We start from the raw sequence: 24,332 nt of genomic DNA, 5'->3' as shown, positions 1-24,332 counted from the left end.
ATCCCTGGTCATCCCATCTGCCTGTGATCTGGCGGACTCACTAAACACACATGCGTCATTAGTATGTGTGTTGCACTGTGCCCCTGGCTTTCAGAAATTAAACAAATGGGATCTGATTTGCTTAATAAGGAACATAAAATATTTGCAGTTTTACTTGATACTTACGTAGATTTAAAACAAATACTTTTACTGAAGTAGTACTTTACTGGGTGACTCATGGTACTTCTTCCACCACTACTCGACTAAAATGCTCCATTGAGTTCAACAACTTCACTAGATGCTGCATTGAGCATTCACTTGTTGCTACCCGTTTGTCCCAACTAAAGGGTCGCTGCTCCAGTAAACTAGCGTCTTAAAATCACATTCCTTTATCCTTCTCCCCTTTGTCAATAGTATGTCTATCACCTTACTCCTTACAGAATGGGGCCAGATATCACTACCCAGATTCCCCACAGTGAACAGAAAATAAGAGCGCGAGAAACCAGAGCAGAGCAACCACTCACAACGCTGCCATTCCAGACACCTGGTACCCAGAGAGATGGTGTTTATTTAGTAAGGGAAGAGATTAGGCCCATGATAAGATTTGTCTGTCCATATATACAGTAACCAAGGCTATATTTAAATATAATAATGAAGGTAGCTGAAGAATTGACCTTTTATGAGCCACAAAACACCTGTACCAACACAATTAAGAAACAGCAGTCAGGATATTGGGATTTATTTCAGATATATAAAATTAAGTCTGTACAGAAAACATCCAAGAACTTCCTGTGGCAACTACATTTTCACAAATACACAAAATGTCAACATATTTAAAAATGTAAAAAAAGTGAAGTAAAAAAAATGTTTAGTCACGGAAATCTATCAGGAGCCAAAGGAAGATGACACACCAACTCAGTTCCTCGTACTGTACTCTTGGAGCATTCGCCAAGCTGCTTTGTCGGGAACCAGACCATGATTTCATCCCAACTCAAGTTGAATGCACTGTAGGCCTAATGTTGATTTCTCTGGAGACTGGGCGAGAATAAACTGTATACCAGGGAGTGCCATTATGCTGAAGTGATGGAACGAGCTCATTCTTTTATCATCATTTCTAACAAACTGTTGAATCTCAAGCGAAAGAAACCATGGCAGTCCAGACATTTAAATCCCCAACAACGCCAGACTGCCAGGAGCCTTTTATCAGTGCAGTCTAAGGCCTTTCACAGGATTATACCTGTTGAAAATACATTTTTTTAATTCAGTCACACGGCATGAAAACAGAGCACTTCTCAAAGTGACAGATTGAGGTAAACCTTTATAAAATATCATTGGGGAAAAACCCAACATTTCCTCCAGTCCACCAGAAAGTACTACATCACAACCCTGGTTTGATTTTCTACTAGAGACGGACAAAAGTCAGCCCGAGGGTCTATTCAAAAACCTTGCAGTTGGTTGTGAAGGGGACTAAGCACTTTCTGGCTAAATTCAACAAGCAAATGTAGAATCTGAGGAACACTCAGTTGGCAGACTTGGGTCATTCTTGATTTCATCAGTTTTATTTTATTAATAGTCAAAACAAATGCTGTAGCAGCTTGAGCATTTTTAAATTACATATTGCTTAAGAGAATACTTACCATGAGGACATTCAGCTCAAGTCCAATGCCTTTCAAACCCAGAAGGACTAACTCAGAATACCTGGGGACAGAAATACAAATGAGACCCATGTGCAAGTGCTGTTGACAACTACATGTAGTTTAAGTTGGACAATCATTCATGCAAAACTAATATTTCACTGCAAAAGTCATGCAACTCAAGCTGAGGTTGTCAATTTATTTTTTGTAACCATGACTTAAAGATTGCTACAAATGCTGAACATTTTAACAGTATTCTAAAATTTAAAAAAGGCAGAAGGCATTTTAAATGATTGGACCATAAACTGCGTTCAATTTTAGCAAGAGTTGCATTACAATCATTTCTAATAATTTTGTACAGCTATTTTATTTGAGACATATTTTTCAGTCACGCAGTTTTGGACAACTGGTTTGGGTTGACTAGCAGGTTCTAGCATTTTGAGCATAAGACAAAAAATATCTAACAAATGACAGTTGGGGTTAGTTTTACCTTCTTGACGTGATCTTTTGGCTTTTAGCATCCTCTCCTCTGCACTGCGATATTTTTCTTTAATAAAACCAGCCAGCATGACTTTGCATCAAAGTCAAGTAAGATCCCTGCAAGCTTGATTGTAAATACGGTTGAAAATCAGTTACTTCAAAGGACTAAAAATACATGGCTCATTTGGAAGCTTGAGGAAATGTTCCGTTGTAACGATTGATTTCAAATACTACAAGTCCAAGCACTATACCCTTCTCAAGCGAAGTATTTGGAAATACATTACCTTGATTAAGGTACCATCTTTATTTTAGGTGACATAACGAGTCTCTTCTAGATCCTTTTTAATACAGAGAGATGAAGAGGACGTGCTCTTTATCAAAGTAAAGCAGATGTTCTTTTTGGTTGCTTTTGTCTCCTATGTACATACAATATTCTGGTGATTGTTTAGGAGTTTTGTGAAAATCCTCAACGAGAATCAGTTTTATTAGAAGTGGAAGGCATTACTATACAACAAAAGCAAAATACCAGGTTTAGTTTGATAAAAAAACAAAACAAATTAGGCTTTATTGATACAACGCACTGCAGAGAAACATTTTTTTGGATATATTTAGTATCCTATTTAGGCAAGAGTACACATGTACGTAGCACTATGCATTTTGGAGACGGCACAACTTTAGAAAGCAATATACAGAACTTTCTTAAGTGTATGCATATAATATTGAGATGGCTGCAGTTTTCCCTTACATGAAGACCATGTGAGGACCATGTCCAAATTCTTGTAGAACCACTCAAAGTGAGTAATTTATCAGCATTTCTATCAAAGTCAGCCCAATAAGATGTAGACCAAAGTAAGCCAAGCAAAAGTTATCTAAAGTAGAATGTACTTACAACCAAGTCGAATTGAAAATACTTAAAGGAGATATTTTAGGACAGACTGTCTCAGTATCTAATAAGGCTAGATTTCAAAACCCTAAGAAAAAAAAAACATTGAAATCTATGCCTCTATAGGGAATGTTAGTTTCTGCAAAAATGATTTTTCTAGAAAATTATTTTGGTTCTTCCCCATATATTCTTAATCTAGTTGCCGATGTTACATTGACGTCATTAATCAAGTTTTAGCTAAAAAATACTTTAGAAATGCAGCCTAAATGAGACTGCAACTGCCACAAATCATTTCAAGACAAACTGAAACAAACCTTCAAAATAACATTTAACACTATACAAGGTATCACGTTTCTCTAAGTAACCATTAAATTAGATCTTAAAACTGTCAATGATGCAGTGGAAACATTGAATGATAACGTATTATCCAAATCCTTGCATTCGCTTGCTACGCCCACCCGATACGATACATCCAGTTGTCCTGCTCTCAAATCATTAAAAAACAAAAAAACTACAGAAAATTTAAAAGAAAAACATTTAGGGAAATTACTTTGGAGAGTTAAGTGAGTTACAATGGGAGACAGTTGCCATGGCAACCCTCTACCGGAGACTGTTCAGTATCTTCCGTATGGATGCTCTCTGTAGGCCCCCCTCTTATCCTGCCTCGCTGGAGGGGCTTTGCCTCCAGTGGAGGACCAGGAACCCTCCCAATCATCTTGGGCTACAGAGAAAAAACCACCAAGCCTTGGTCAATGTTTGGATACATGCAGTGTGACAAAAAGAGTGGTGGTCAAATATGTCACAACAGAGTACAACACATGGACACAGGACCAGTTTGGACCAACAATGTCAGTTTCATTATTTGAAAATGTATGAAAAAATATTTACTTAGACCATTAATTTATTGCCATCTTACCATAGGGTTCATAAGCCTCCTGAGCCTCTCCATGTCCGTAGTCATAGTACTCTGTGTCCCTGCGAAGAGAACGTCAGAGCCTTTTGAGACAGACTGATACTACATTGAATATTGCACGGGTAAAATGTCTGGGGCCCCAAAGCATTAACTTGAAAACATGGCACAATATATCAGCTTAATTACAATAGTTTCCAGAAATTGAAATCACTAGGGAAAGCGGGATACCGAGTCAGTTGCACAACAACGCATTCAACAGAAACGTGTCTTCTGCATTTAACCCATCACCTCTGAACCAGAGAGGCTGGGTTGGCTGCTGAAATCCAGCCTAACCATCTTGACCTCAATATTTCCTATGACAATTCAAACGCAAAATGCTGGGGTAAAAAAAGTCTGCTATTACAATCTTCTACTGAGGATTGGCCACGTCATTGTTTTAACCATTATATTATGAGAAATACTTACGCTTGTGGAGGTTGTTGACTGTAATAGTTGTCATAACCTTCATATGCAGGCTCAGCGTAGCTTTCTTCATAGGCAGGCTGGGGAAATGAAGACAACACACACCACTATTACCACAGAATGACGAGGTACATGTAAAACAGAATGCTACTAGCATGTCTGAATAAAACAGTCAAGTGGACTAGATGGGGCTTAAACCCATGAATGAAGTGACCTGTCACCCATGGTGAATAGACAATAAAATGTTAAACTGACAGCTCTTCAGTTCTGAAAGAAAGTAGGTATAGAACCCAATGACTTAACAATTGAGTGGTTTGACTTACATATTCATTGTAGGCCTCAGCCTTGGGTGGTGGGGCATGTTGGTGCTGGTGCTGCTGGTGGGAGTGGGCTGGGGACGGGAGCATCCTTGGTGTCCCTGGGGTGGGTGGTCTGGAACGGGGTGTAGTGCCTCCTCTAGCAGGTGTAGAGGGGGGTCCACCTCGGCCAGCTGGAGCCCCTCTGGCCGACCCACCCCTGGGAGGTCCTCCTCGGGAAGCTCCACCACGTTGGGTGCCTCCACGAGGGGCTCCTCCACGAGGTAGCATTCCTCGCCCCCTGAAGAAATAAATCATAGTGAAATAAACTTTGTAGGATTGTGAAGGCTTTTGGTCTTGAAAGGTAAGGGGTTGTCAGGCACTGCGAGTCCTACCTGGCTCCTACTGAATTGGGTGGTGGTGCTCCCCTGCCCCTGCCTGGAGGGCCCCCTCGTCCCCTGGATTGTGAATCTTGACCGCCATTCAGGTAGCCAATCTCCATGAACTGATCCTGGCATATACCATCCATGGTGTCCTGCTTATAAAGAGTAAAGAGAGTAGCTCCATTAACATGACAGGTCTGAGATTATAACACGGCAGTAGCATGGAAGATCTTGGACCATTGACAAGTTACCATAGACCGAATAGCTAGGCCCATATATCACAACCTGAAATAGCGTTGGTTGAAGCAGGAAGCTCCCTGGGATACTTACAGGGATGAGGAACTTCTTGACCTCGTCCATGGCGTGAGCCATGCGCAGGTATGCCTCAGGTATAGGAGCAAACACCTCTATGAAGACATGCAGTTCCATGCCCAGATGAGCATATTTGGGCTCACCACCCTTTCTCAGCTCTTCCTCCTGAAATTCAACAGCGTAAAAACTAACAATGAATTCTGCACATTCAATCACCGCTGTTTGTTACAAAAGGACTCTTCTCCACATGTACCCCGTCAACTTCTCCCTCCATTCTTACCTTCACCTTGTCCCTCATGGAACCTTTGCCCAATACTGAGATCTTTGCTCCAGTTTCCTCCTGGAGGCGCTTGATTGTGTTCCCCTGGGGTCCCAAAATCTTACCAACAAAGTTGAACTGTGGAAATAAAAAAGGGTTCACTAATAGACTCAATGGTCTTGGTGCAGAGATTGTTGTATTCAGGGATATTGAAACCTAGATCACAATAATATGCTGCAGAAGATACTGTATCAATGCCTGGAATCTATAGCATGCTGCCTTCCCATCTAAGGGACAGTGGCAATAGACATATGAGAAAGAAGTTTCAGCACACATAATTGAAGAGGAATGAACCCCGCCGTTAATGTAATCGCATATGAAAAGCAATGGCCCAAACTGACGGCTTCTATTGTACAAGAGAAAACTTTACTCACCCTTGGGTACTGTTTGACTGGAATGAGTACACGTTCCTTGACCTTGATGTTCTTTGTGGTAAACAGGTCCAGGTAAGTTTCTCTTTCAGTCTCTTTCTTTGTCTCTCCTTTCTGAATCCTTTCTATCTCTACATAACAGAAAATATGGCTTTTTAGTTTGACTAACATCACTATCACTCACAGACTGAACATAAACAGTGCAAGAGCTACATGAAATGTTCATAATTTACAAGTAATTAGCAGAACTTGGTCATAATCAAAGTGTAGAGTAATTATAGCTACATCAATACATAGGCCTACTACCAGAGAAAATCCTGGCGTAGTAAGATAAAACACAAGTCATCTAATGATACTAGCTCCCTCATTTCCCCACAAAAAAAATGTAGTGGGCGGGTCTCAAGTCACACCACAATTCACATCATTGACAAAAAAGTGGCTGATCAAACTAGAAAACAAATTTGGTCACAAAACAGATTCTAAACTCATCTTAATGCATGTCCCTGCTTAGTTTGAAACAGACTGGCAGCGGTGAACTGTCTGGGTAAAAATTGGCTCTGGGGGAGAGGCAGACTGCAAGCAAGCTGTTAACTGGCCCTGCAGCAGGATGAAACCGTTCATAACCTGGTCTGACACTTAACTACAGAAACCATCTTCTTATACTAAAAAGGCATGCCAACTGGACATTGTGGACAATGCTCAGATTCTGACTGCCATGAGGTCTCTGGCAGAGGTTCCAACATATTGTAACAATGTCCTGCCTACAGCATTGCCATTGCACAGTAACTTTGTAGCAGACATACCAAAAATGTGGGCCCACAGATGTACAAGCTAGCTGCTGTCTACTACCAATTTCAAAAGTGCAACATATGAAGCTACTCCCAAAATAAATTCAGGAATCCAGCTGTAAAATGTAGTAAAATTCTAAGTGACTTGCATGAGTAAACATTAACTGAGATTCAATGTAGTTGGGATGGATATCAAATAAAGTGGGTGCTAGTTTTAAAAAATTTTTTTTATTGCAGGATGCAAGTAAAGGAGGGCTCTGATTTGTTACCTACTATGCCAATTTCAGAACTGTAATATGCTCATAGAGTATATTGTGTTCAAATACATATATATACACATAAAAATGTAATTCCTCAATACTGATGTTTATACTTGTCAATTAATAAATCAATGTACGAAATTTAAATTAATGTACGAAATTGTTATTGGAAAATATATTACTTAGATTACAGAGCAAGCTGTAATGCTTTATATGACACCACATTTTTGTTTTGTAGCACCTACATATGGAACACGGACAAGACCTTGATAAGGCTAAAATGGCATAAATATGCCACCTGATTAATTATTTACAATTACGCTTTTAGATACAGATGGCAAATTCTTCCTCCAAATGGTAGTTCTATGGATTACATTGGGGGGGGTATTTTTTATGCTTGTTTAGTGAGGAATCATACAACTACACATTTTAGTAGCACAAACAAATAAGCAGCCCTAGTTCATAAAACTAGCTACTGTTAAGAGAAAAGCAGCAAGCAAACGTGATCGTCAGATGACAGGTTCTGATGATGAAAAACCAATTTGACGATTAAAAAAAAAACTTTCCAGCCAAACATTTTATGCAAGCAACATACATAATGTCATGAAAGCCCTGGAGGAAACAGTGGTCAGTAAATTTCCCAAAAGTTGAAACATGATAGACAGTGGGATCTTTGTGTAAGTAAAATTATCTGTAAATATGTATATCATAACCATCATATCAAAGTGAATTTGGAGGCAATGATGTTGTGCGGTCCTCCCAATATTATTTGGGAACGCGTGCAGTTCACGAGGCTACATAGTTAAAAAGTCATTCTGAATTTAACAGGGTGGTGAACTAGCACGGTGATGGGCTTGATGTTACTTTCCAATAAATAGAGTGTCTTATTCCAGCGACTCGATGATTGATTCTAGTTCGACTGGCTTTTGACAAATATCGCTCTTTTGTCTATAAACTCACACGTGTCATGATAAGTGGGCACATTTGCTTTATAATCATACATTTTTGTAGGACAAAACCACAGTTGAAAATCAGATGTAAACACATTAACCTAGGATATTATATTCGGTGCATGGGGAATGTAACCGCAGAAATGGTTGTCGACTACATCCACGTACAATTTGATTCGCAACAAGTACATTTGAAGCAAACATGCATTGTTTTTGTGAGAATTATAGAATATTCTCAAATCTGTAGCCAATTGGATGGAAACCTAACTACTAAATGTTATTCCATTTGAGAAAAAAAAATCGGCAGCAGCCTTCCATATGCATTAAGTTTCAGGACGGAAAAGTACTAGGTTATAACAGCCTCGTTACCTAACTAGATACCTAGAGTCCCTAACCGATCCTACTCTGTGCCATGCTTCTCCTCCATTCGAGCCTCGTGCTAACAGGCCGTTCTTCCCGCCGCAACCATTGTTGTCCAACACAAGGCCTACATTTTTACAACGTAACTCAAATTAACTAGGCTATAGGTTGTGGGTTTAGCAAAACCCATTGTATCGAATCTATAACCAATAGCATATCGTTTAGGTCAACACAATTTGTTGATGAAACCACAAGTGTTAACAGCGTTACAATCAGAACAGTAACCTGCTAGCTAGCTACGTTAGCCTAGCCATCGTCATATTTTTAGTTACACCAGCTAGTTAACGCGTTACCTAGCAAACTAGTTCAAGGAGTCACTACAAACGTGCACTCCAATCAAAATATTTGAGTAAAATATTACCTGTAGATATAAGTTTCATTGCATGTGTGAATGAAGAATCCAGACTGTCTTTTTCTGCCAGAAGCTCAGGGAGATACTTGCTTTCATTCTCCATTTTGGCTTTTTTAGGCTCGGGCTTAGCGTCAGAACTCATGTGGCTCACGTTCTGTAACGTTTTCGTTTACTTGGTTTCCAGTCGGTCGGGAGCGTCCCAAAACAGCCTACTTAATCAAGTTGACCAGCTTGATGTTCTCAGCTATGTTTTCGAACGTAATATTCTCCGGCAACTAGCTACACGTTATCAGTATTTCACCGCTAAAAGAGAGCGGGTTATGGATGAATACGGTTTGTAGAATGGACGACGTTCTTCTCGTGCAAAAAAAATAAGAAAAATACGTCACAGCTTTTATGCATCGGAAACGAGGCTGCTTTGAGGATTTAAAGATACAGTGTTTTTGAACTGACAACAACATACACCTTTTCATTTCGTCCCAGATTGAGGTCAAGAAGGCAGGAAAATAAACTTCTTGACAATATCCCTTTTTGTGGTTTGTCTCTAAAGAAAAAATCTGTTTATTAGCTGATGCCTAACTGAGCAACTGTATGCCGAAGGCTAAATGCATCATCAATAGTTTTATTTTGTCTTCTTCTTCTTTCACCCAACCAAAACTGAATTAGGATCACAAGATCTATCTTTAGGCAGTCATTTTATCATTTTGGAGTCACTTTTATTGTTTCTGAGCACTTGTATATTCATGTGGATGATACCATGATTAACCTTACTTTATTTTTTTACCTTTGTTTAACTAGGCAAGTCAGTGGGTTAACTGCCTGTTCAGGGGCAGAACGACAGATTTGTACCTTGTCAGTTCGGGGTGTTTGAACTTGCAACCTTCTGGTTACTAGTCCAACGCTCTAACCACTAGGCTACCATGCTGCCCTGCCATTAATCATGAACGAATTGTGAATAATGATGAGTGAGAACGGGACCGCCAAGTGCTGAAGCACGTAAAAATAATCTGTCCTTGGTTTCAGCACTCACTACCAAGTTCCAAGCTGCCTCTGGAAGAAACGTCAGCACAAGAGCTGTTCTTCGGGAGCTTCATAAATTGGGTTTCCATGGCTGAGCAGCCGCACACAAACCTAAGATCACCATGCGCAATGCCAAGCGTCGTCTGGAGTGGTGTAAAACTCGTCACCATTGGACTCGCGTTCTCTAGAGTGATCTGGCAGTCTTACAGACAAATCTGGGTTTGGTGGATTCCAGGAGAAAGCTACCTGCCCCAACGCATAGTGCCAACTGTACATTTTGGTGGATGAGAAATAATGATCTGGGACTGTTTTTCATGGTTCGGGCTAGGCCCCTTAGTTCCAGTGATGGGAAATCTTAAAACTACAGCATACAATGATATTCTAGACTCTGTGCTTCCAACATTATGGCAACAGTTTGGGAAATGCCCTTTCCTGTTTCAGCATGACAATGACCCCGTGCACAATGTGAAGCCCAAACAGAAATGGTTGGTGGAGATCGGTGTGGAAGAATTTGACTGGCCTGCTCATGCTCTTGTGGCTGAATGGAAGTAAGTACCCGCAACAAAGGTTCAACATCTAGTGGAAAGCCTTCCCAGAAGAGTGGAGGCTGTTATTGCTGCAAATGGGGGACCAACTCCATATTGATGCCCATGATTTTTGAATGAGATGTTTGACAAGCAGGTGTCCACATGCTTTTGGTCATGTAGTGTATTTTCCTTCTTTATTATGTTTCTCTAACCATACCAACCCTCTCCCTAATTGGAGTAAACTAATGGAGAACAATACTTAGGCTTCCACTTCCAGCTTATACAGTTGAAGTCGGAAGTTTACATACACATAGGCTGGAGTCATTAAAGCTTGTTTTTCAACCACTCCACAAAATTCTTGTTTTAACAAACTATAGTTTTGGCAAGTCGGTTAGGACATCTACATTGTGCATGACACAAGTAATTTTTCCAACAATTGTTTACAGACAGATAATTTCACTTATAATTCACTTTATCTCAATTCCAGTGGGTCAGAAGTTTACATACACTAAGTTGACTTCTTTAAACAGCTAGGAAAATTCCAGAAAGTGATGTCATGGCTTTAGAAGCTTCTGATAAGCTAATTGACATCAATTGAGTTAATTGGAGGTGTACCTGGGGATGTATTTCAAGGCCTACCCTCAAACTCCATACCTCTTTGCTTGACATCATGGGAAGTATAAACACCATGGGACCACGCAGCCGTCATACTGCTCAGGATGGAGACGCGTTCTGTCTCCTGGAGATGAATGTACTTTGGTGGAAAAGTGCAAATCAATCCCAGAACAACAGCAAAGGACCTTGTGAAGATGCTGGAGGAAAGAGGTACAAAAGTAGCTATATCCACAGTAAAACGAGTCCTATATCGACATAACCTGAATGGCCACTCAGCAAGGAAGAAGCCACTGCTCCAAAACAGCCATAAAAAAGCCAGACTACGGTTTGCAACTGCACATGAGGACAAAGATTGTAAATGTCCTCTGGTCTAGAACTGTTTGGCCATAATGACCATTGTTATATTTGGAGGAAAAGTGGGATGCTTGCAAGTCGAAGAACACCATCCCAACCGTGAAGCATGGGGGTGACAGCATCATGTTGTGGGGGTGCTTTGCTGCATGAGGGACTGGTGTACTTCACAAAAGATAGCATCATGAGGAGGGAGAATGTTGGCTAGATTGAAGCAACATCTCAAGACATCAGTCAGGAAGTTAATTAAAGCTTGGTCACAAATGGGTCTTCCAAATGGACAATGACCCCAAGCATACTTTCAAAGTTGTGGCAAAATGGCTTAAGGACAACAATGTCAAGGTATTGGAGTGGCCATCACAAAGCCCTGACCTCAATCCCATAGAAAAGTTGTGGGAAGAACTGAAAAAGTGTGTGCGAGCAAGGAGGCCTACAAACCTGACTCCATTACACAAGCTCTGTCAGGAGGAATAGGCCAAAATTCACTCAACTTATTGTGGGAAGCTTGTGGAAGGCTACCCAAAACGTTTGATCCAAGTTAAACAATTTGAAAGGCAATACACTCAATTAGTATTTGGTAGCATGTAAACGTCTGACCCACTGGGAATGTGAAAGAAATAAAAGCTTAAATAAATCGTTCTCTCTACTTTTATTCTGACATTTCACATTGTTAAAATAAAGTCGTGATCCTAACTGACCTAAAACAGGGATTTTTTTACTAGGATTAAATGTCAGGAATTGTGAAACTGAGTTTAAATATATTTGGCTACGGTGTATGTAAACTTCCGACTTCAACTGTACATTCTACATACAGTACATTTCACAGGCAGCATATTTCACATGAGTTGTCTTTTGTTTTTAGTCCGTCTTCAGCTACCCTTAACCCCTCCCATCTATCTCAGAAGGCCATCCAGTTTTAATTTCTAGCTGACATATTTTCTACTGTGCTGTGATGTTTCTGAACCTTTCTCATAGTCTCTACAGATTGTAAATGAAAGAAACAATTTTTCTAAGAGTGTTATTATATTATTGATGGATTGACTATGACTTTTTAAATCACCCAGCAGGGCTATTTGCAGAGTTGGCTCCAAGTAAATGTTGCAAAAAAAATGGTGGCGATCACACTAGTTGACATGTACTGTTTCTACAGCCTTAGTGGATTCCGGTGCTGCAGAAAACTTTATTGACCAGACCCTTGGTTCTCTCTCAACATGACCTCATACCCGCTATCCTCTCTTTTGCCGGTTCAAGCCCTCGATAATCGGCCATTAGGTTCCGAGACCATCACACACATCACCAAACCACTAACCCTCACCATGGTGTCCATCCATCAGGAGAACATCCTCTTCATCACCAGCTCACAAATTCCTCCTTGGCTTCAATGCCACAACCCCACCATCTCAGGATGAAAATCAGACTGTTTACCCGAATGCCGGAGGAACTGCTTCTCCATCCCTTGTGGTTCCATGTCGGTTGAGAGTCCTGTGGTTGCCCTTCAGCCCAACATCCCGGAGGTAAACCAGGACCTGTGGGAGGTATTTTCCATAACACACGCCACCTGTCTCCCTCATCACCCCTGGGACTGTGCCATCGACCTGCTTGTAGGCTCTGCGCCCCCACGCAGACGCATCTACCCTCTGTTGGTGGCTGAAAACCAAGGCTATGGAGGAGTACATCCATGAGGCACTCCAACAAGGTTTCATCCGCATGTCCTGCGTCAGCAGATTTCTTCTTCGTGGCCAAGAATGATGGATGGTTATGCACATGAATTGATTACAGAGGACTCAATGAAATCACCAAGTACCGTTACCCTCTCCCGTTGATGCCGGTAGCCATCGAACAGCTCCACGGTGCCCGGTTCTTTACCGAATTGGACCTGCGGAGTGCATACAATCTCATCTGCATCCGGGAGGGGTATGAATGGAAGACAGCTTTTAGCACAATGTCTGGTCACTATGAGTTCTTGGTGATGCAATTTGGCTTAGCCAATGCTTCGTCAGTGGTCAAGGCATTCGTTAATGAGGCGTTCCGGGACATGCTTGGACGCCAGGTGGTCGTGTATATCGACGACATCCTGGTCTACTCGGCTACCTTGGAGGATCACATCGCTCACGTCCGAGTAGCCCTGGGATCAGTTTCAGGAGCTGAGTGAGCAGGTGATGGCTTGGGTGGATATGAGAGGGGATATGGATAGTATGAATAACTGGATGAGAACAGCGTTAGTGGGGGCAGCTACTGAGGCTGTATTTAAGAGTTCAGGAAGGATGAGGAAAGCAGTCCCATGATGGACAGAGGAGTGTGGGGTTGTGGTGAGGAGTAGGGACAGGGCATTTAACTTCCAACATCTGATTCAGTATAAGCAGGCCCATGCCCTAGTGAGGAGAACTATTCGTCAGGCAAAGAGGCCATGTTGGCATCGGTTCTGTGACACCATTGGAAGGGCAACACCTGTGGGAGAAGTGTGGGGGATGATTAAGAGGATGAGTGGGGTCAGAAGGGAGTGGGTTTATCCAGTGTTGATGAGGGGAAAGAATGTGGCAGTAACAGATGAGAAGGAAGAGACGATGGCCAAAGCATTTGTCCAAGTGCTCAGCAAATTTGTGGGAGGAGAGGGAGAACGAGAGAAGAGCATCCCGGTGTGCTGGTTAGGAGGGAGGATGTAAATGATGCATTGAATGCACCATTTCATGGCAGAGGTAGGTAAGGCTGAATTACCTTCACCTGGGAAAGATGAGATGTGTTATGCTATGTTAGCCCATTTTAGAGAAAAGCACTGGATAAGGTATTGGTGTTGTACAACAGAGTGTGGGAGGAGGGGAAACTACCAGGCAGCTGGAAGGAGGCAGTAGTGGTACCAATCTGGAAAACAGGGAAAGACCCAACGTGGCCAACAAGCTATCGGCCAATAGCTTTAGCATCACGTATGTAAGATTATGGAATGTATGATTACGGAGAGGCTAACTTTCTTCCTAGAGAGCAGGGCGCTGGTATTTCCACATCGGTGGGTTCAGAAAGGGTAGAGGAACTATGGACCCAGCGAAGACAGAACACAAGCTTTGGGTGGGTAATACCCAAATGAATGAGATGGGACTGTATGGCTACTCCTGACTCCAGTAGTTGATCTAGAAATGTTGGAGAGACTACAGAAAGATAGGGAGGTGTTGATCCATCTGATCTGTTTAAAGAGACATCTAAATACTGTGCATCAGGATTTTTTAGCCATTTACACAGATGGTTCAAAAGATCCAAGGACAGGACGTACTGGGTCAGCATTTGTAGTGCAGGAATGTGGGGTGGCAAAACACCAGTCTCAACGTCAACAGTGAAGAGGCGACTCCAGGATGCTGGCCTTCTAGGCAGAGTTCCTCTGTCCAGTGTCTGTTCTTTTGCCCATCTTAAGGCTTTATTTGCCAGTCTGAGATATGGCTTTGTCTTTGCAACTCTGCCTTGGAGGCCAGCTTCCCGGAGTCGCCTCTTCACTGTTGACGTTGAGGTTGGTGTTTTGTGGGTACTATTTAATTAAACTGCCAGTTGAGTACTTGCGAGGCGTCTGTATCTCAAACTAGACACCCTAATGTACTTTGCTCAGTTGTGCACTGGGGCAACCCACTCCTTTTTCTATTCTGTTTATTGGCAATTTCTCACAAGGAATAGCCTTCATTTCTCAGAACAAGAATAGACTGATGAGTTTCAGAAGAAAGTTCTTTGTTTCTGGCCATTTTGAGCCTGTACTCAAACCCACAAATGCTGATACTCAACTAGCCTAAAGAAGACAAGTTTTATTGCTTCTTTAATCAGGACAACAGTTTTCAGCTGTACTAACATAATTGCAAAATGGTTTTCTAATGATCAATTAGCCTTTTAAAATTATAAACTTGGATTAGCTAACACAACATGCCATTGGAACACAGGAGTGATGGTTGCTGATAATGGGCCTCTGTACGTCTATGTAGATGTTCCATTTAAAAAAATTGGCCGTTTGCAGCTACAATAGTCATTTACAACATTAACAATGTCTACACTGTATTTCTGATCAATTTTATGTTATTTTAATGGACCAAAAATGTGCCTTTCTTTCAAAAAACAAGGACATGTCTAAATGACCCCAAACTTTGAACGGTAGTGTATATTGTACAATAATCCTGAAAGTCACCATTTCAAAATAAAAAATATATAAACCAAAAGTTAACATGTTCACTCAGGTATGTTACTCTCCAGAAAAAGCCTTAGTGTGTTTGATTCAATCAGTATGAAACATCTTGGCCAAAGCACTGCATTTGTCTGTGATGGGGTGGATCCCAGCCTGGATTGTTTAATGAATTTTTAATCATTTTTAATCTGAGAGGTGTGGCACCTGAAATGCTTAAATAAATATCTAGCTGTACAAATACAGTACATATGACAACAAAAAAACTGTCAATGCCCCTGCACGGTCTCTCAACAATAAAAAATTAAAAAAAGAATCCCTACAAGTACATTCATTATTGTGCCATCTTCGTAACAGATTGTTTTAGATGATTCTGTCTCTTGACACGTTTTGGATTAATTTGTGATCCTTAAAAATAACAATAAAAACCTTAATTATTGGCATTCCTCAATCAATACCGCTCAGAGCACTTATGAGCAGAGCCAGGTGACTTACACTATATATAGAAAAGTATGTGGACACCCCTTCAAATTAGTGGATTCGGCTATTTCAGCCACATCCGTTGCTGACAGGTGTATAAAATTGAACACACAGCCATGCAATCTCCATAGACAAACAGTGGCAGTAGAATGGCCTTAATAAAGAGCTCAGTGACTTTCAACGTGGCACCGTCATAGGATGCCACCTTTTCCAACAAGTCAGTTCGTCAAATTTCTGCCCTGCTAGAGCTGCCCCAGTCAAATGCTGTTATTGTGAAGTGGATACGTCTAGCAGTGGTAGGCCACATAAGCTCACAGAACGGGACCACCGAGTGTTGAAGCACGTAAAAATCGTCTGTCCTCGGTTGCAACACTCACTACCGAGTTCCAAACTGCCTCTGGAAGCAACGTCAGCACAAGAAGTGTTCGTCGGGAGCTGAAATGAGTTTCCGTGGCCAAGTAGCCGCACACATGCCTTAGATCACCATGCACAATGCCAGTTGTCGGCTGGAGTTGTGTAAAGCTCGCCGCCATTGGAAACGCATTATCTGGAGTGACGCTTCACCAACTGGCAATCCGACAGACGAATCTGGGTTGGGCGAATGCAGGGAGAACGCTACCTGCCTCGATATAGAACACACTGTTCTATAGTTTGGTGGAGGAGGAATAATGGTTCAGGCTGGGCACTTAATTCCAGTGAAGGGAAGTCTTAACGCTACAGCATACATTCTAGACAATTCTGTGCTTCCAACTTTGTGGTAACAATTTGGGGAAGGCCCTTTCCTGTTTAGGCATGACAATGCACCTGTGCACAAAGCAAGGTCCATACAGAAATTGTTTGTCAAGATCAGTGTGGAAGAACTTGATTGGCCTGAAGAGCCCTGACCACAAACCCATCAAACACCTTTGGGATGAATTGAAGCGCCGACTTGCGAGCCAGGCCTAATCGCCCAACATCAGTACCCGACCTCCCTAACGCTCTTGTGGCTGAATGGAAGCAAGTACCCGAAGCAATGTCCCAACATCTAGTGGAAAGCCTTTAAATGTTTGTCATTTAGCAGACACTTTATCCAGAGCGACTGACAGGGGCAACTAGGGTTAAGTGCCTTGCTCAAGGGCACATCAACATTATTTTCATCTAGTTGGCTCAGGGATTATGCCACCTTCCCAGAAGAGTGGAGGCTGTTATAGCAACAAAGGGGGGACCAACTCCATATTAATGCCCGTTATTTTTAGAATGAGATGTTTGACGGGCAGGTGTCCACATACTTTTGGTCATGTAGTGTATCTTAAGCAGTTACTCTGCAGCTGCTGATGTTTGCTGCTCTCTGGATATCTGTCTGTAAACAATTCAAATTCAGGGAAATATTACACTTCACTCATCCAGTTCTAAAGCCTATGCTGTTGCCCTAAATCAATTGTCCAATCACACAGGCACATATAGGTTTGTTTCTATTGTCCTGTTCCCTTCTGAGACAGTTTCTCAGTAGTAGTATCCTCAGATGTCAATGATGGCAAAGATCTCGGGCTTGTCGATGTCATGGATCTGCATGGCTGAGTAAGTGATGGCCTTCACTTCTGTCCCCTTTAGGGACAATATACGCATATTTAAGTGACACTTTCAAAAATACAAACTATTGTAATCAGATGACTCCGGAATCAATGAAAACAAACTATGCCTACTAATCATGTATGTAGTATAATATTTCAGTAACAGAATACATATCACAACCAGTTGGATAAACAATCTTCATCAGGTCATAAACCGTAATTATGCCTTATGGCCAGGAGGGAGTCAGACAGCAGACCTCTCTCAGTTCGCTCACCTGTGGATGCTTGACCAAGTTGAACTCTTCTCCCCACCTACAACAGCAGAGGAAAACAATGTGAGCCATGGAGGGAAGCTGAGAATGAACCAGAACTCCAGACATAGGAACTGGAGGAGGAAGTAATGATAACATGCAAGCCTTGTCTTTCTCAGGGGTAGAATGTTCCAACTAAAACCAACCCACCATATCCCCTCAGACTGTTTCATCTAGGAGTAATGTCATGGCTCAAAAGTCAATGATCAATCACATGCGAGTATAAATTAGCACCACCTAGTGCGCAAAAACTAAATCCTGACGTGTAACTTTAGATCAACTTACCCAATGGAGCGGATTTTGAAGTGCATCCTGTCAATGTGCAAAACTTTAACCTCCTAGAAGACATACATTAAGTTAGGCAATACCTTATTATTGTAACTGTTAAATGAAATTGGTAGTTGCCATGATATCTTTTTGAAAGCTTATTACATTTGATGCATGAGCTATTTGAAGCAAACAATAGCGCTTTGGTAATGAACTGTGTTGTAAGGGATACAAGATAAATAAACACTTCTGGTAAATGTAATGATATGTTATCTTCCAGTTGTAATCAGGTTTCAAACCCACATTTTTTTTGCAATGCAATTCTGTGCATGCTCCTTTGACATCTTACAATTATACATACAGGCACCAAGAAATCTATACATCTATTGATGGGGGTAGGAGAAAGAGAGTGAGCTCCATGAAGCCTCACTGGAATTAATACGTTGAAGGCCCTTACTCTAGGAATGAAGAAAAGATCTGCACTGAATTTGAATAACCAGTCATCTAGGAAGTGGAAGAGAAGAGATTCCATGTCATCACCTGATCAGGAAACAAACAGACATAAGAAAGTATTCAATGCAATGGTAAGTAAAATATTGACCCATATGAAACATATTTACATTACATTTGTCATTTAGCAGAAACTATTATCCAGAGTGACTTACATTAGTGAGTGCATACACCCCCCCCCCATACTGGTCCCCCATAATCTACTCTAGACATGTACTGTCCCTATGAGTATTATGCCTGTTTTCAGTCTGTTATTCCATCTCACCTTCTGACTCCACTTCTACTGTGTCAATGGGCTCCACTGTCTCTGTATCTGTCATATACCCAAACATTGCCATGGCACACTGCTCAAAGGCCTCCTCCAGAGAGTCTCCCCAAGAGTGGAGCCTAGGAACATACATAAGAGTTATGATACAGATGCAAGACAAACCCACTGGGCACAGACGTCAATTCAACGTCTATTCCACGTTGGTTCAATGTAATTTAATTGAAATGACGTGAAAACAACGTTGAGTCAACCAGTGTGTGCCAAGTTGGAAGCCACTCCGTACGGTCAAGTTACAGATCGCTGCTCTGCATTATCAGGTAGGCTTTGGGGATTTCGCAATAAAGGTGTAACCACCACAGTTAAGGGTAGGAGCAGCAGTTGCTGTGGTTCATGGGTAGTCAGTCCACTTACTGTACATCAGCAGTGTGGTCCAAATCTAGAGAGAATCAAAATTACAAGATGAATAGATAGATAGATCAATTATTCAACCCATGTTACTACAATAAAGTAGAGTGGGCTATAGGTAAACATTCAATCCCATATGTGAGGGTATTAATCTACAAGGCCTGGCTACAATATAAATGTGTCAATGAAGCAATTTCGGATGGTAGAGCTGTCTCCTCCACTAAAGATACTCTTCCACTGATCATTTTAACAGAAACCCATTCATGTACTACCTGGTAAACAATCTCAAATCAGGCCAAAGCAAGCTAACTAGCGAAAAATGTAAGTATAGCTTGTCATCAAGCATGTTCATAACAGATTACCTACACAAGTTCGCAACTCACATTCATACTTCTTGTTGATCGCCGGGTATTTCGACTTGGTATCTTTCTGTGACTCGGTGAGATCAAGCTCACGATCATCCATTGTGATTTATTTCGTTGATTTGAACCCTAAACTACTGAAACGTATACTTGCTGTTGCAACATGGATTGTTTCAGGAAGTATTGTCAGTGTAGTGACCAATCAGGTACCAAAGATTGCTCGCCGTCTACTTCTTTGATATAATGGGGTTCGCATCAATTATATGTGTATTCCGCCACCTACTGTGCGGGTGGATAATAAAGATCCCCGAAATGAAATAATGCGGGGTAAAAATATCGCTTTTGCTGTGTCGTCACTAGTTACCACAGCCACGGAGCCAAAACACCCCCACCCCCCAATTTTTTATTTTAAACCTAACCAATAACATTAACCACTCTGCCAACATTTTGCTAACCCGAGACTTAAACTAAGACCAAGAAGCACATTTTGGTTTTCATGAATTATTATTACCACTTTGTAGCTGTGCTATCTAGTGGAAACATTTTTGGTAACCCGGAATCCTGTCGGAGCCCTTTCTTTGACGAATACATATACGACATCTTCCGGTTTAGTTGACGGTGATTGGCTATTTAACCTCTATAGCGTTCCCGCCAAGGTAGCCCGGCTGCGTGCTTGTTCTCCGCGAAGCGCTATTTCGGAAAACAAAGCTACTTGTGTAATATTGTCAACGCCATGGCTGATAAAGAAGGTAATTTCATTCAAAAGTGAATAAGCTAGCTACCAAGGTAGGCCAGGGGTTCCCGGCGTATCAATCGTGGAGATAATGAATGTGTAATTGTATACAAAGAAAAGTAGCTAGCTAGCTAGCTAGCAAGCAAGCTAAGTGTATTCAAAAGCAAAGCGTTTAATGCCAGAGACACAACCTGTTTGGGGGAGTGAAATGCGTTAGCTAAGATTCGCTCAATTTGTCAATACGTTTGTTAACATCGGGGAAACCCTACTCAATGGGCGTAACTATGAATTAGCTAGCTAACACTTTCTCAATCACAACTATATTTCCTTTGAATGGGTTGCTGCTAGTATGAGTTACATTTAAATCTGTCTCGATTGACTTTCATTCTGTTTTACAGCAGCGTTTGATGATGCTGTGGAGGAGAGGGTCATAAATGAGGAGTACAAGATATGGAAGAAGAACACGCCCTTCCTCTATGACTTGGTGATGACCCACGCCCTGGAGTGGCCCAGCCTCACAGCACAGTGGCTGCCTGATGTCACCAGGTAGGGTTCATTTGGTACTTTCAAGACAACTGGGAACTTGAAAAAACGAGGTGAAAACACGAGTGATATTCATGGAGAAAAGTCGGAGCTCTAGAAATATGCCAGAATTTCTGAGTTGGATGACCATTCAAAACTATTTTTTCCAGTTGGAGCCCCCCTGAGTTCCCACTTTTCTTGAATGCTTCAATTATCTGTGCATGTCAATATAGGAATACATAGCTAGCCATAGTTTGCCATGAATACTTGTGCACAAAACTGCCTTTGCTAGATTACTGAGAGAACTATGGTGTCTTTAGGAAGATGGAGACAAAATGTGTTGTGACGGTATCCTTGTATGGACCATGTTGAGTTTCTAATGCCCCCTAATTACATAAAATAAAAAGGAAACTGTTTAAATGTATCTGTTTTGGAATACCTTTTTTCTATAATTTTAGACCTGAGGGGAAAGATTTCAGTGTACACAGGCTGGTTCTTGGCACACACACATCAGATGAACAGAATCACCTGGTCATTGCCAGCGTGCAACTGCCCAATGATGATGCGCAGTTTGATGCTTCTCACTATGATAGTGAGAAAGGCGGTGAGAGAATGTTTTTGCTACAATTACAACCTTTCTGTGTAAATGTTTTTTAAGGCTTTGGTTCATTCAAAATATTTTACTGGTGTTAATATATATTAGTCCTTTTTGCTATAGCTCACTGATCTGACTCTCTCGCTCCCTTCAGAGTTTGGAGGCTTTGGCTCAGTCAGCGGTAAGATAGAGATTGAAATCAAGATAAACCATGAGGGAGAGGTGAACAGAGCCCGCCACATGCCCCAGAACCCCTGCATCATCGCCACCAAAACCCCAACCAGTGATGTGCTTGTCTTTGACTACACCAAACATCCCTCCAAACCAGGTGGGTCTGCTTACTGCACATTTAAAGTGTATGGCCAGGAAGTCCAAGTCCTGCTTTAAAAATGTTTGGTAATGTGTTTACCTGTGTACTACAGATCCATCTGGAGAGTGCACCCCAGATCTGCGTTTGAGGGGACACCAGAAGGAGGGTTACGGTCTCTCCTGGAACCCCAACCTGAGTGGTTGCCTTCTCAGTGCTTCTGATGACCATGTGAGTGACTTAGCACTTGACCCAGAGCAAGTGCTTGAACACTCTTCCTCCTTCCAGGTCTTTCCTTTTCTCACCTTGCTTCCCATCTGTCTGTAGACGATCTGTATGTGGGACATCAGTGCAGTTCCTAAGGAGGGGAAGGTTGTGGACGCGAAGACCATCTTCACTGGACACACAGCCGTTGTGGAGGATGTTTCTTGGCATCTACTGCACGAGTCACTCTTTGGATCTGTAGCCGACGACCAGAAACTCATGATGTAAGGCTCTATGAGTTAACTCCCCTAGAAAAAAAAAACCTACCTTTTTGAATGAGCAGCAGCAGCTTTGTTTGGTCTTGCTCATTGAACAATAACACTTGGTTACTGTGTTTACTGTGCAGTTGGGACACGCGATCAAACAATACGTCGAAACCCAGCCATGCTGTGGACGCCCACACTGCAGAGGTCAACTGTCTGTCCTTCAACCCTTACAGCGAGTTCATCCTGGCCTCAGGCTCAGCAGACAAGGTGGGCTGGATCTCTTACTGCTCTCAATTCTTCCAAAATTCTTTCATATTGTAGTTAGTGAAACAGTAGTGTGGATCTAACGGTTTCTCCCTTTTAAGACTGTTGCTCTTTGGGACCTGAGGAACCTGAAACTGAAGCTGCATTCATTTGAGTCTCACAAAGATGAGATCTTCCAGGTATGTTAAGTCATGAAGCGTACAATTATTCCCTATGAAGTCTGTTTTGCACAAGCTGTGTGTTGAACCATCTATGACTAAGTTGTGTCAAATATTTCTGCCCCTTTCCTCCTTTAAGGTCCAGTGGTCTCCTCATAATGAAACCATCCTTGCCTCCAGTGGCACAGACAGGCGACTCAACGTGTGGGACCTCAGTAAAATCGGAGAGGAGCAGTCGCCAGAGGATGCTGAGGATGGTCCACCTGAACTGCTGTTCATTCACGGTGGTCACACAGCTAAGATCTCAGACTTCTCGTGGAACCCCAATGAGCCCTGGGTCATCTGTTCGGTGTCTGAGGACAACATCATGGAAGTTTGGCAGATGGTAAGACGTTAGGACAGACGGTGCTCTGTCAAACAGTGGGAGGCTATAAATAATAGTTTATTCATTTCATGAGGCCTAAGTAACAGGTTTGCAAGGATGGCAGAAGCACTACCTTAGTACTACCAGTATTACCATCTTATTATAATATGTAGAACTTTTTTATTTTATTAATCGAAGTAACAAGAATGTCTTTCCATTTTCCAGGCTGAGAACATCTACAATGACGAGGACCCAGAGGGAGCAGCAGACACTGAGGTCCAGGCATGAGTGAATCTTGAGTCACACAACAACCCTCCATTGATCACATCCTGAAAACACCTTTCCCCCCCCCTTTTTTTCCCCCAATAGGACACAATGTTTAAATGTCTTTGAAAAAAGACATTGTGCATAAGAGTGGGTTGTTTTGAATTTTTTCAAGGGGAAACAAATAAATGTAGCGGGGAAACATCTTAAATTATGCTCATTGTGTTAGTAACATTTATACAGTTTAATTTCATAAGAAATTACATAGATTTTCATTCCCTTGACAGCTGTATTGTAGATTTCCCCAATTACCTTTGTATGACTAGTATCCCTGTCTATTGCTTTGTATGCCACATCTGCATCGGCTTTCTTTTTGCTGTGTATGTGTCTTCATAATAAACATTGTTTTTACAGTAGACCTTCCATGCACAGTGCAGTTAAGACATGCTGATCTCGCAGTCAAGGCCAACTATCATAATGTCATTGTTAATGTACTAAGAGCAGTTTAAGTAAAGCAATCACTGACATCATTGGCTAAATGCACAATCAAGGACACTTGCAAACAATACATGTTCGGTCTGGAGGGGTTGTGGGTATTCCAGGTGTTTTGTCAACTATCCTGTACTTCCATGGAAAAGTTATGATTCCCCTTCAGCAAATGTCTTGCTTGCTTCAATACAGCCCATGTAATAAAATTACATTGAGACTCCAGGAATGTTAATTGTACATGTCAGGCAATTGTAAGTAGTACAGGCTTAAAATATTAATTTGCTAAACCTTCATTCCTAAGGGTCAAAAGGATCATTGCTAGTTCCCTGCATCTCATGGCCAGTAGCATACCACATCCTTCCCCTCAAGTCCCTTCAATTCTTCCAATTGTCTGTTTTGCCTTTTTCCTAAAAAAAAAAATGAAGCTTCAGCTTTCTCATGGTCTCTTCAACTGACTCCACAGTCTCCTGATGAGAAATTAGAACAGTTACACCACGCCTTTACTGGCTTGGTATCCTTCCCTGCTTCTGGAGCAGGGCAAGCAGGCACGG

General features: G+C 41.7%; 3 protein-coding genes across 9 annotated transcripts; 1 reads left to right on the top strand and 2 right to left on the bottom strand.

Moving 5' to 3' along the window:
• Window positions 1-702: 702 nt before the first annotated feature.
• On the bottom strand, window positions 703-9,174 carry LOC124046390 (KH domain-containing, RNA-binding, signal transduction-associated protein 1-like). Of its 4 annotated transcripts, none has more exons than XR_006841005.1 (11): window positions 8,812-9,174; window positions 6,036-6,163; window positions 5,623-5,739; window positions 5,361-5,507; window positions 5,043-5,185; window positions 4,675-4,948; window positions 4,355-4,431; window positions 3,893-3,951; window positions 2,104-3,697; window positions 1,617-1,677; window positions 703-1,216 (listed from the first exon to the last, which is right to left on the bottom strand). XR_006841005.1 is itself a non-coding variant. In XM_046366718.1 (9 exons), the coding sequence occupies exons 1-9, from the start codon at window positions 8,942-8,944 to the stop codon at window positions 3,591-3,593; spliced, it is 1,182 nt and encodes a 393-aa protein (XP_046222674.1). In that variant the 5' UTR covers window positions 8,945-9,174; the 3' UTR covers window positions 2,629-3,590. The 4 variants fall into 4 exon arrangements, 1 of the variants encoding a protein (XP_046222674.1); XR_006841004.1 differs by having other exon boundaries at window positions 3,527-3,697; XR_006841006.1 differs by having other exon boundaries at window positions 3,527-3,697; window positions 5,043-5,182.
• Window positions 9,175-16,943: 7,769 nt separating this feature from the next.
• Window positions 16,944-19,882, bottom strand: zbtb8os (zinc finger and BTB domain containing 8 opposite strand). 3 transcript variants are annotated; one of them, XM_046364526.1, is made up of 7 exons: window positions 19,637-19,848; window positions 19,260-19,284; window positions 18,846-18,967; window positions 18,528-18,610; window positions 18,089-18,141; window positions 17,768-17,804; window positions 16,944-17,526 (listed from the first exon to the last, which is right to left on the bottom strand). In XM_046364526.1, the coding sequence occupies exons 1-7, from the start codon at window positions 19,716-19,718 to the stop codon at window positions 17,440-17,442; spliced, it is 489 nt and encodes a 162-aa protein (XP_046220482.1). In that variant the 5' UTR covers window positions 19,719-19,848; the 3' UTR covers window positions 16,944-17,439. The 3 variants fall into 3 exon arrangements, with proteins under 3 accessions (XP_046220482.1, XP_046220483.1, XP_046220484.1); XM_046364527.1 differs by having other exon boundaries at window positions 19,620-19,728; XM_046364528.1 differs by lacking the exon at window positions 18,089-18,141 and having other exon boundaries at window positions 19,637-19,882.
• A 321-nt stretch (window positions 19,883-20,203) lies between these two features.
• LOC124046389 (histone-binding protein RBBP4) lies at window positions 20,204-23,710 on the top strand. Of its 2 annotated transcripts, none has more exons than XM_046366716.1 (10): window positions 20,204-20,364; window positions 20,747-20,894; window positions 21,329-21,474; window positions 21,620-21,793; window positions 21,888-22,003; window positions 22,100-22,260; window positions 22,383-22,509; window positions 22,608-22,685; window positions 22,804-23,049; window positions 23,254-23,710. In XM_046366716.1, exons 1-10 carry the CDS (start codon window positions 20,349-20,351, stop codon window positions 23,314-23,316), a joined length of 1,275 nt encoding a protein of 424 aa, XP_046222672.1. In that variant the 5' UTR covers window positions 20,204-20,348; the 3' UTR covers window positions 23,317-23,710. The 2 variants fall into 2 exon arrangements, with proteins under 2 accessions (XP_046222672.1, XP_046222673.1); XM_046366717.1 differs by having other exon boundaries at window positions 20,249-20,364; window positions 20,750-20,894.
• The last annotated feature ends 622 nt before the right edge of the window (window positions 23,711-24,332 follow it).

The sequence above is a fragment of the Oncorhynchus gorbuscha genome, linkage group LG10 (assembly GCF_021184085.1).
Source record: "Oncorhynchus gorbuscha isolate QuinsamMale2020 ecotype Even-year linkage group LG10, OgorEven_v1.0, whole genome shotgun sequence".
In the NCBI taxonomy this organism is placed as follows: Eukaryota; Metazoa; Chordata; class Actinopteri; order Salmoniformes; family Salmonidae; genus Oncorhynchus; species Oncorhynchus gorbuscha.
This window is presented reverse-complemented; position numbering and strand designations above follow the sequence as displayed.

Excerpts from the sequence above, each read along its gene's own strand:
- LOC124046390 (XM_046366718.1), bottom strand. The coding sequence starts at position 8,944 with ATGAGTTCTGACGCTAAGCCCGAGCCTAAAAAAGCCAAAATGGAGAAT. Across the intron at positions 4,949-5,042 it reads CCCAATTCAGTAGGAGCCAG|GGGGCGAGGAATGCTACCTC; the intron begins GTAGGACTCGCA and ends TTATTTCTTCAG. Across the intron at positions 3,952-4,354 it reads AGTCAACAACCTCCACAAGC|GGACACAGAGTACTATGACT; the intron begins GTAAGTATTTCT and ends TTCTCTTCGCAG.
- zbtb8os (XM_046364526.1), bottom strand. The coding sequence starts at position 19,718 with ATGGATGATCGTGAGCTTGATCTCACCGAGTCACAGAAAGATACCAAG. Across the intron at positions 18,611-18,845 it reads AGTAGAAGTGGAGTCAGAAG|GTGATGACATGGAATCTCTT; the intron begins GTGAGATGGAAT and ends TTTCCTGATCAG. Across the intron at positions 17,527-17,767 it reads ACTTGGTCAAGCATCCACAG|GGGACAGAAGTGAAGGCCAT; the intron begins GTGAGCGAACTG and ends TTGTCCCTAAAG.
- LOC124046389 (XM_046366716.1), top strand. Across the intron at positions 21,475-21,619 it reads CTATGATAGTGAGAAAGGCG|AGTTTGGAGGCTTTGGCTCA; the intron begins GTGAGAGAATGT and ends CGCTCCCTTCAG. Across the intron at positions 21,794-21,887 it reads CAAACATCCCTCCAAACCAG|ATCCATCTGGAGAGTGCACC; the intron begins GTGGGTCTGCTT and ends TGTGTACTACAG.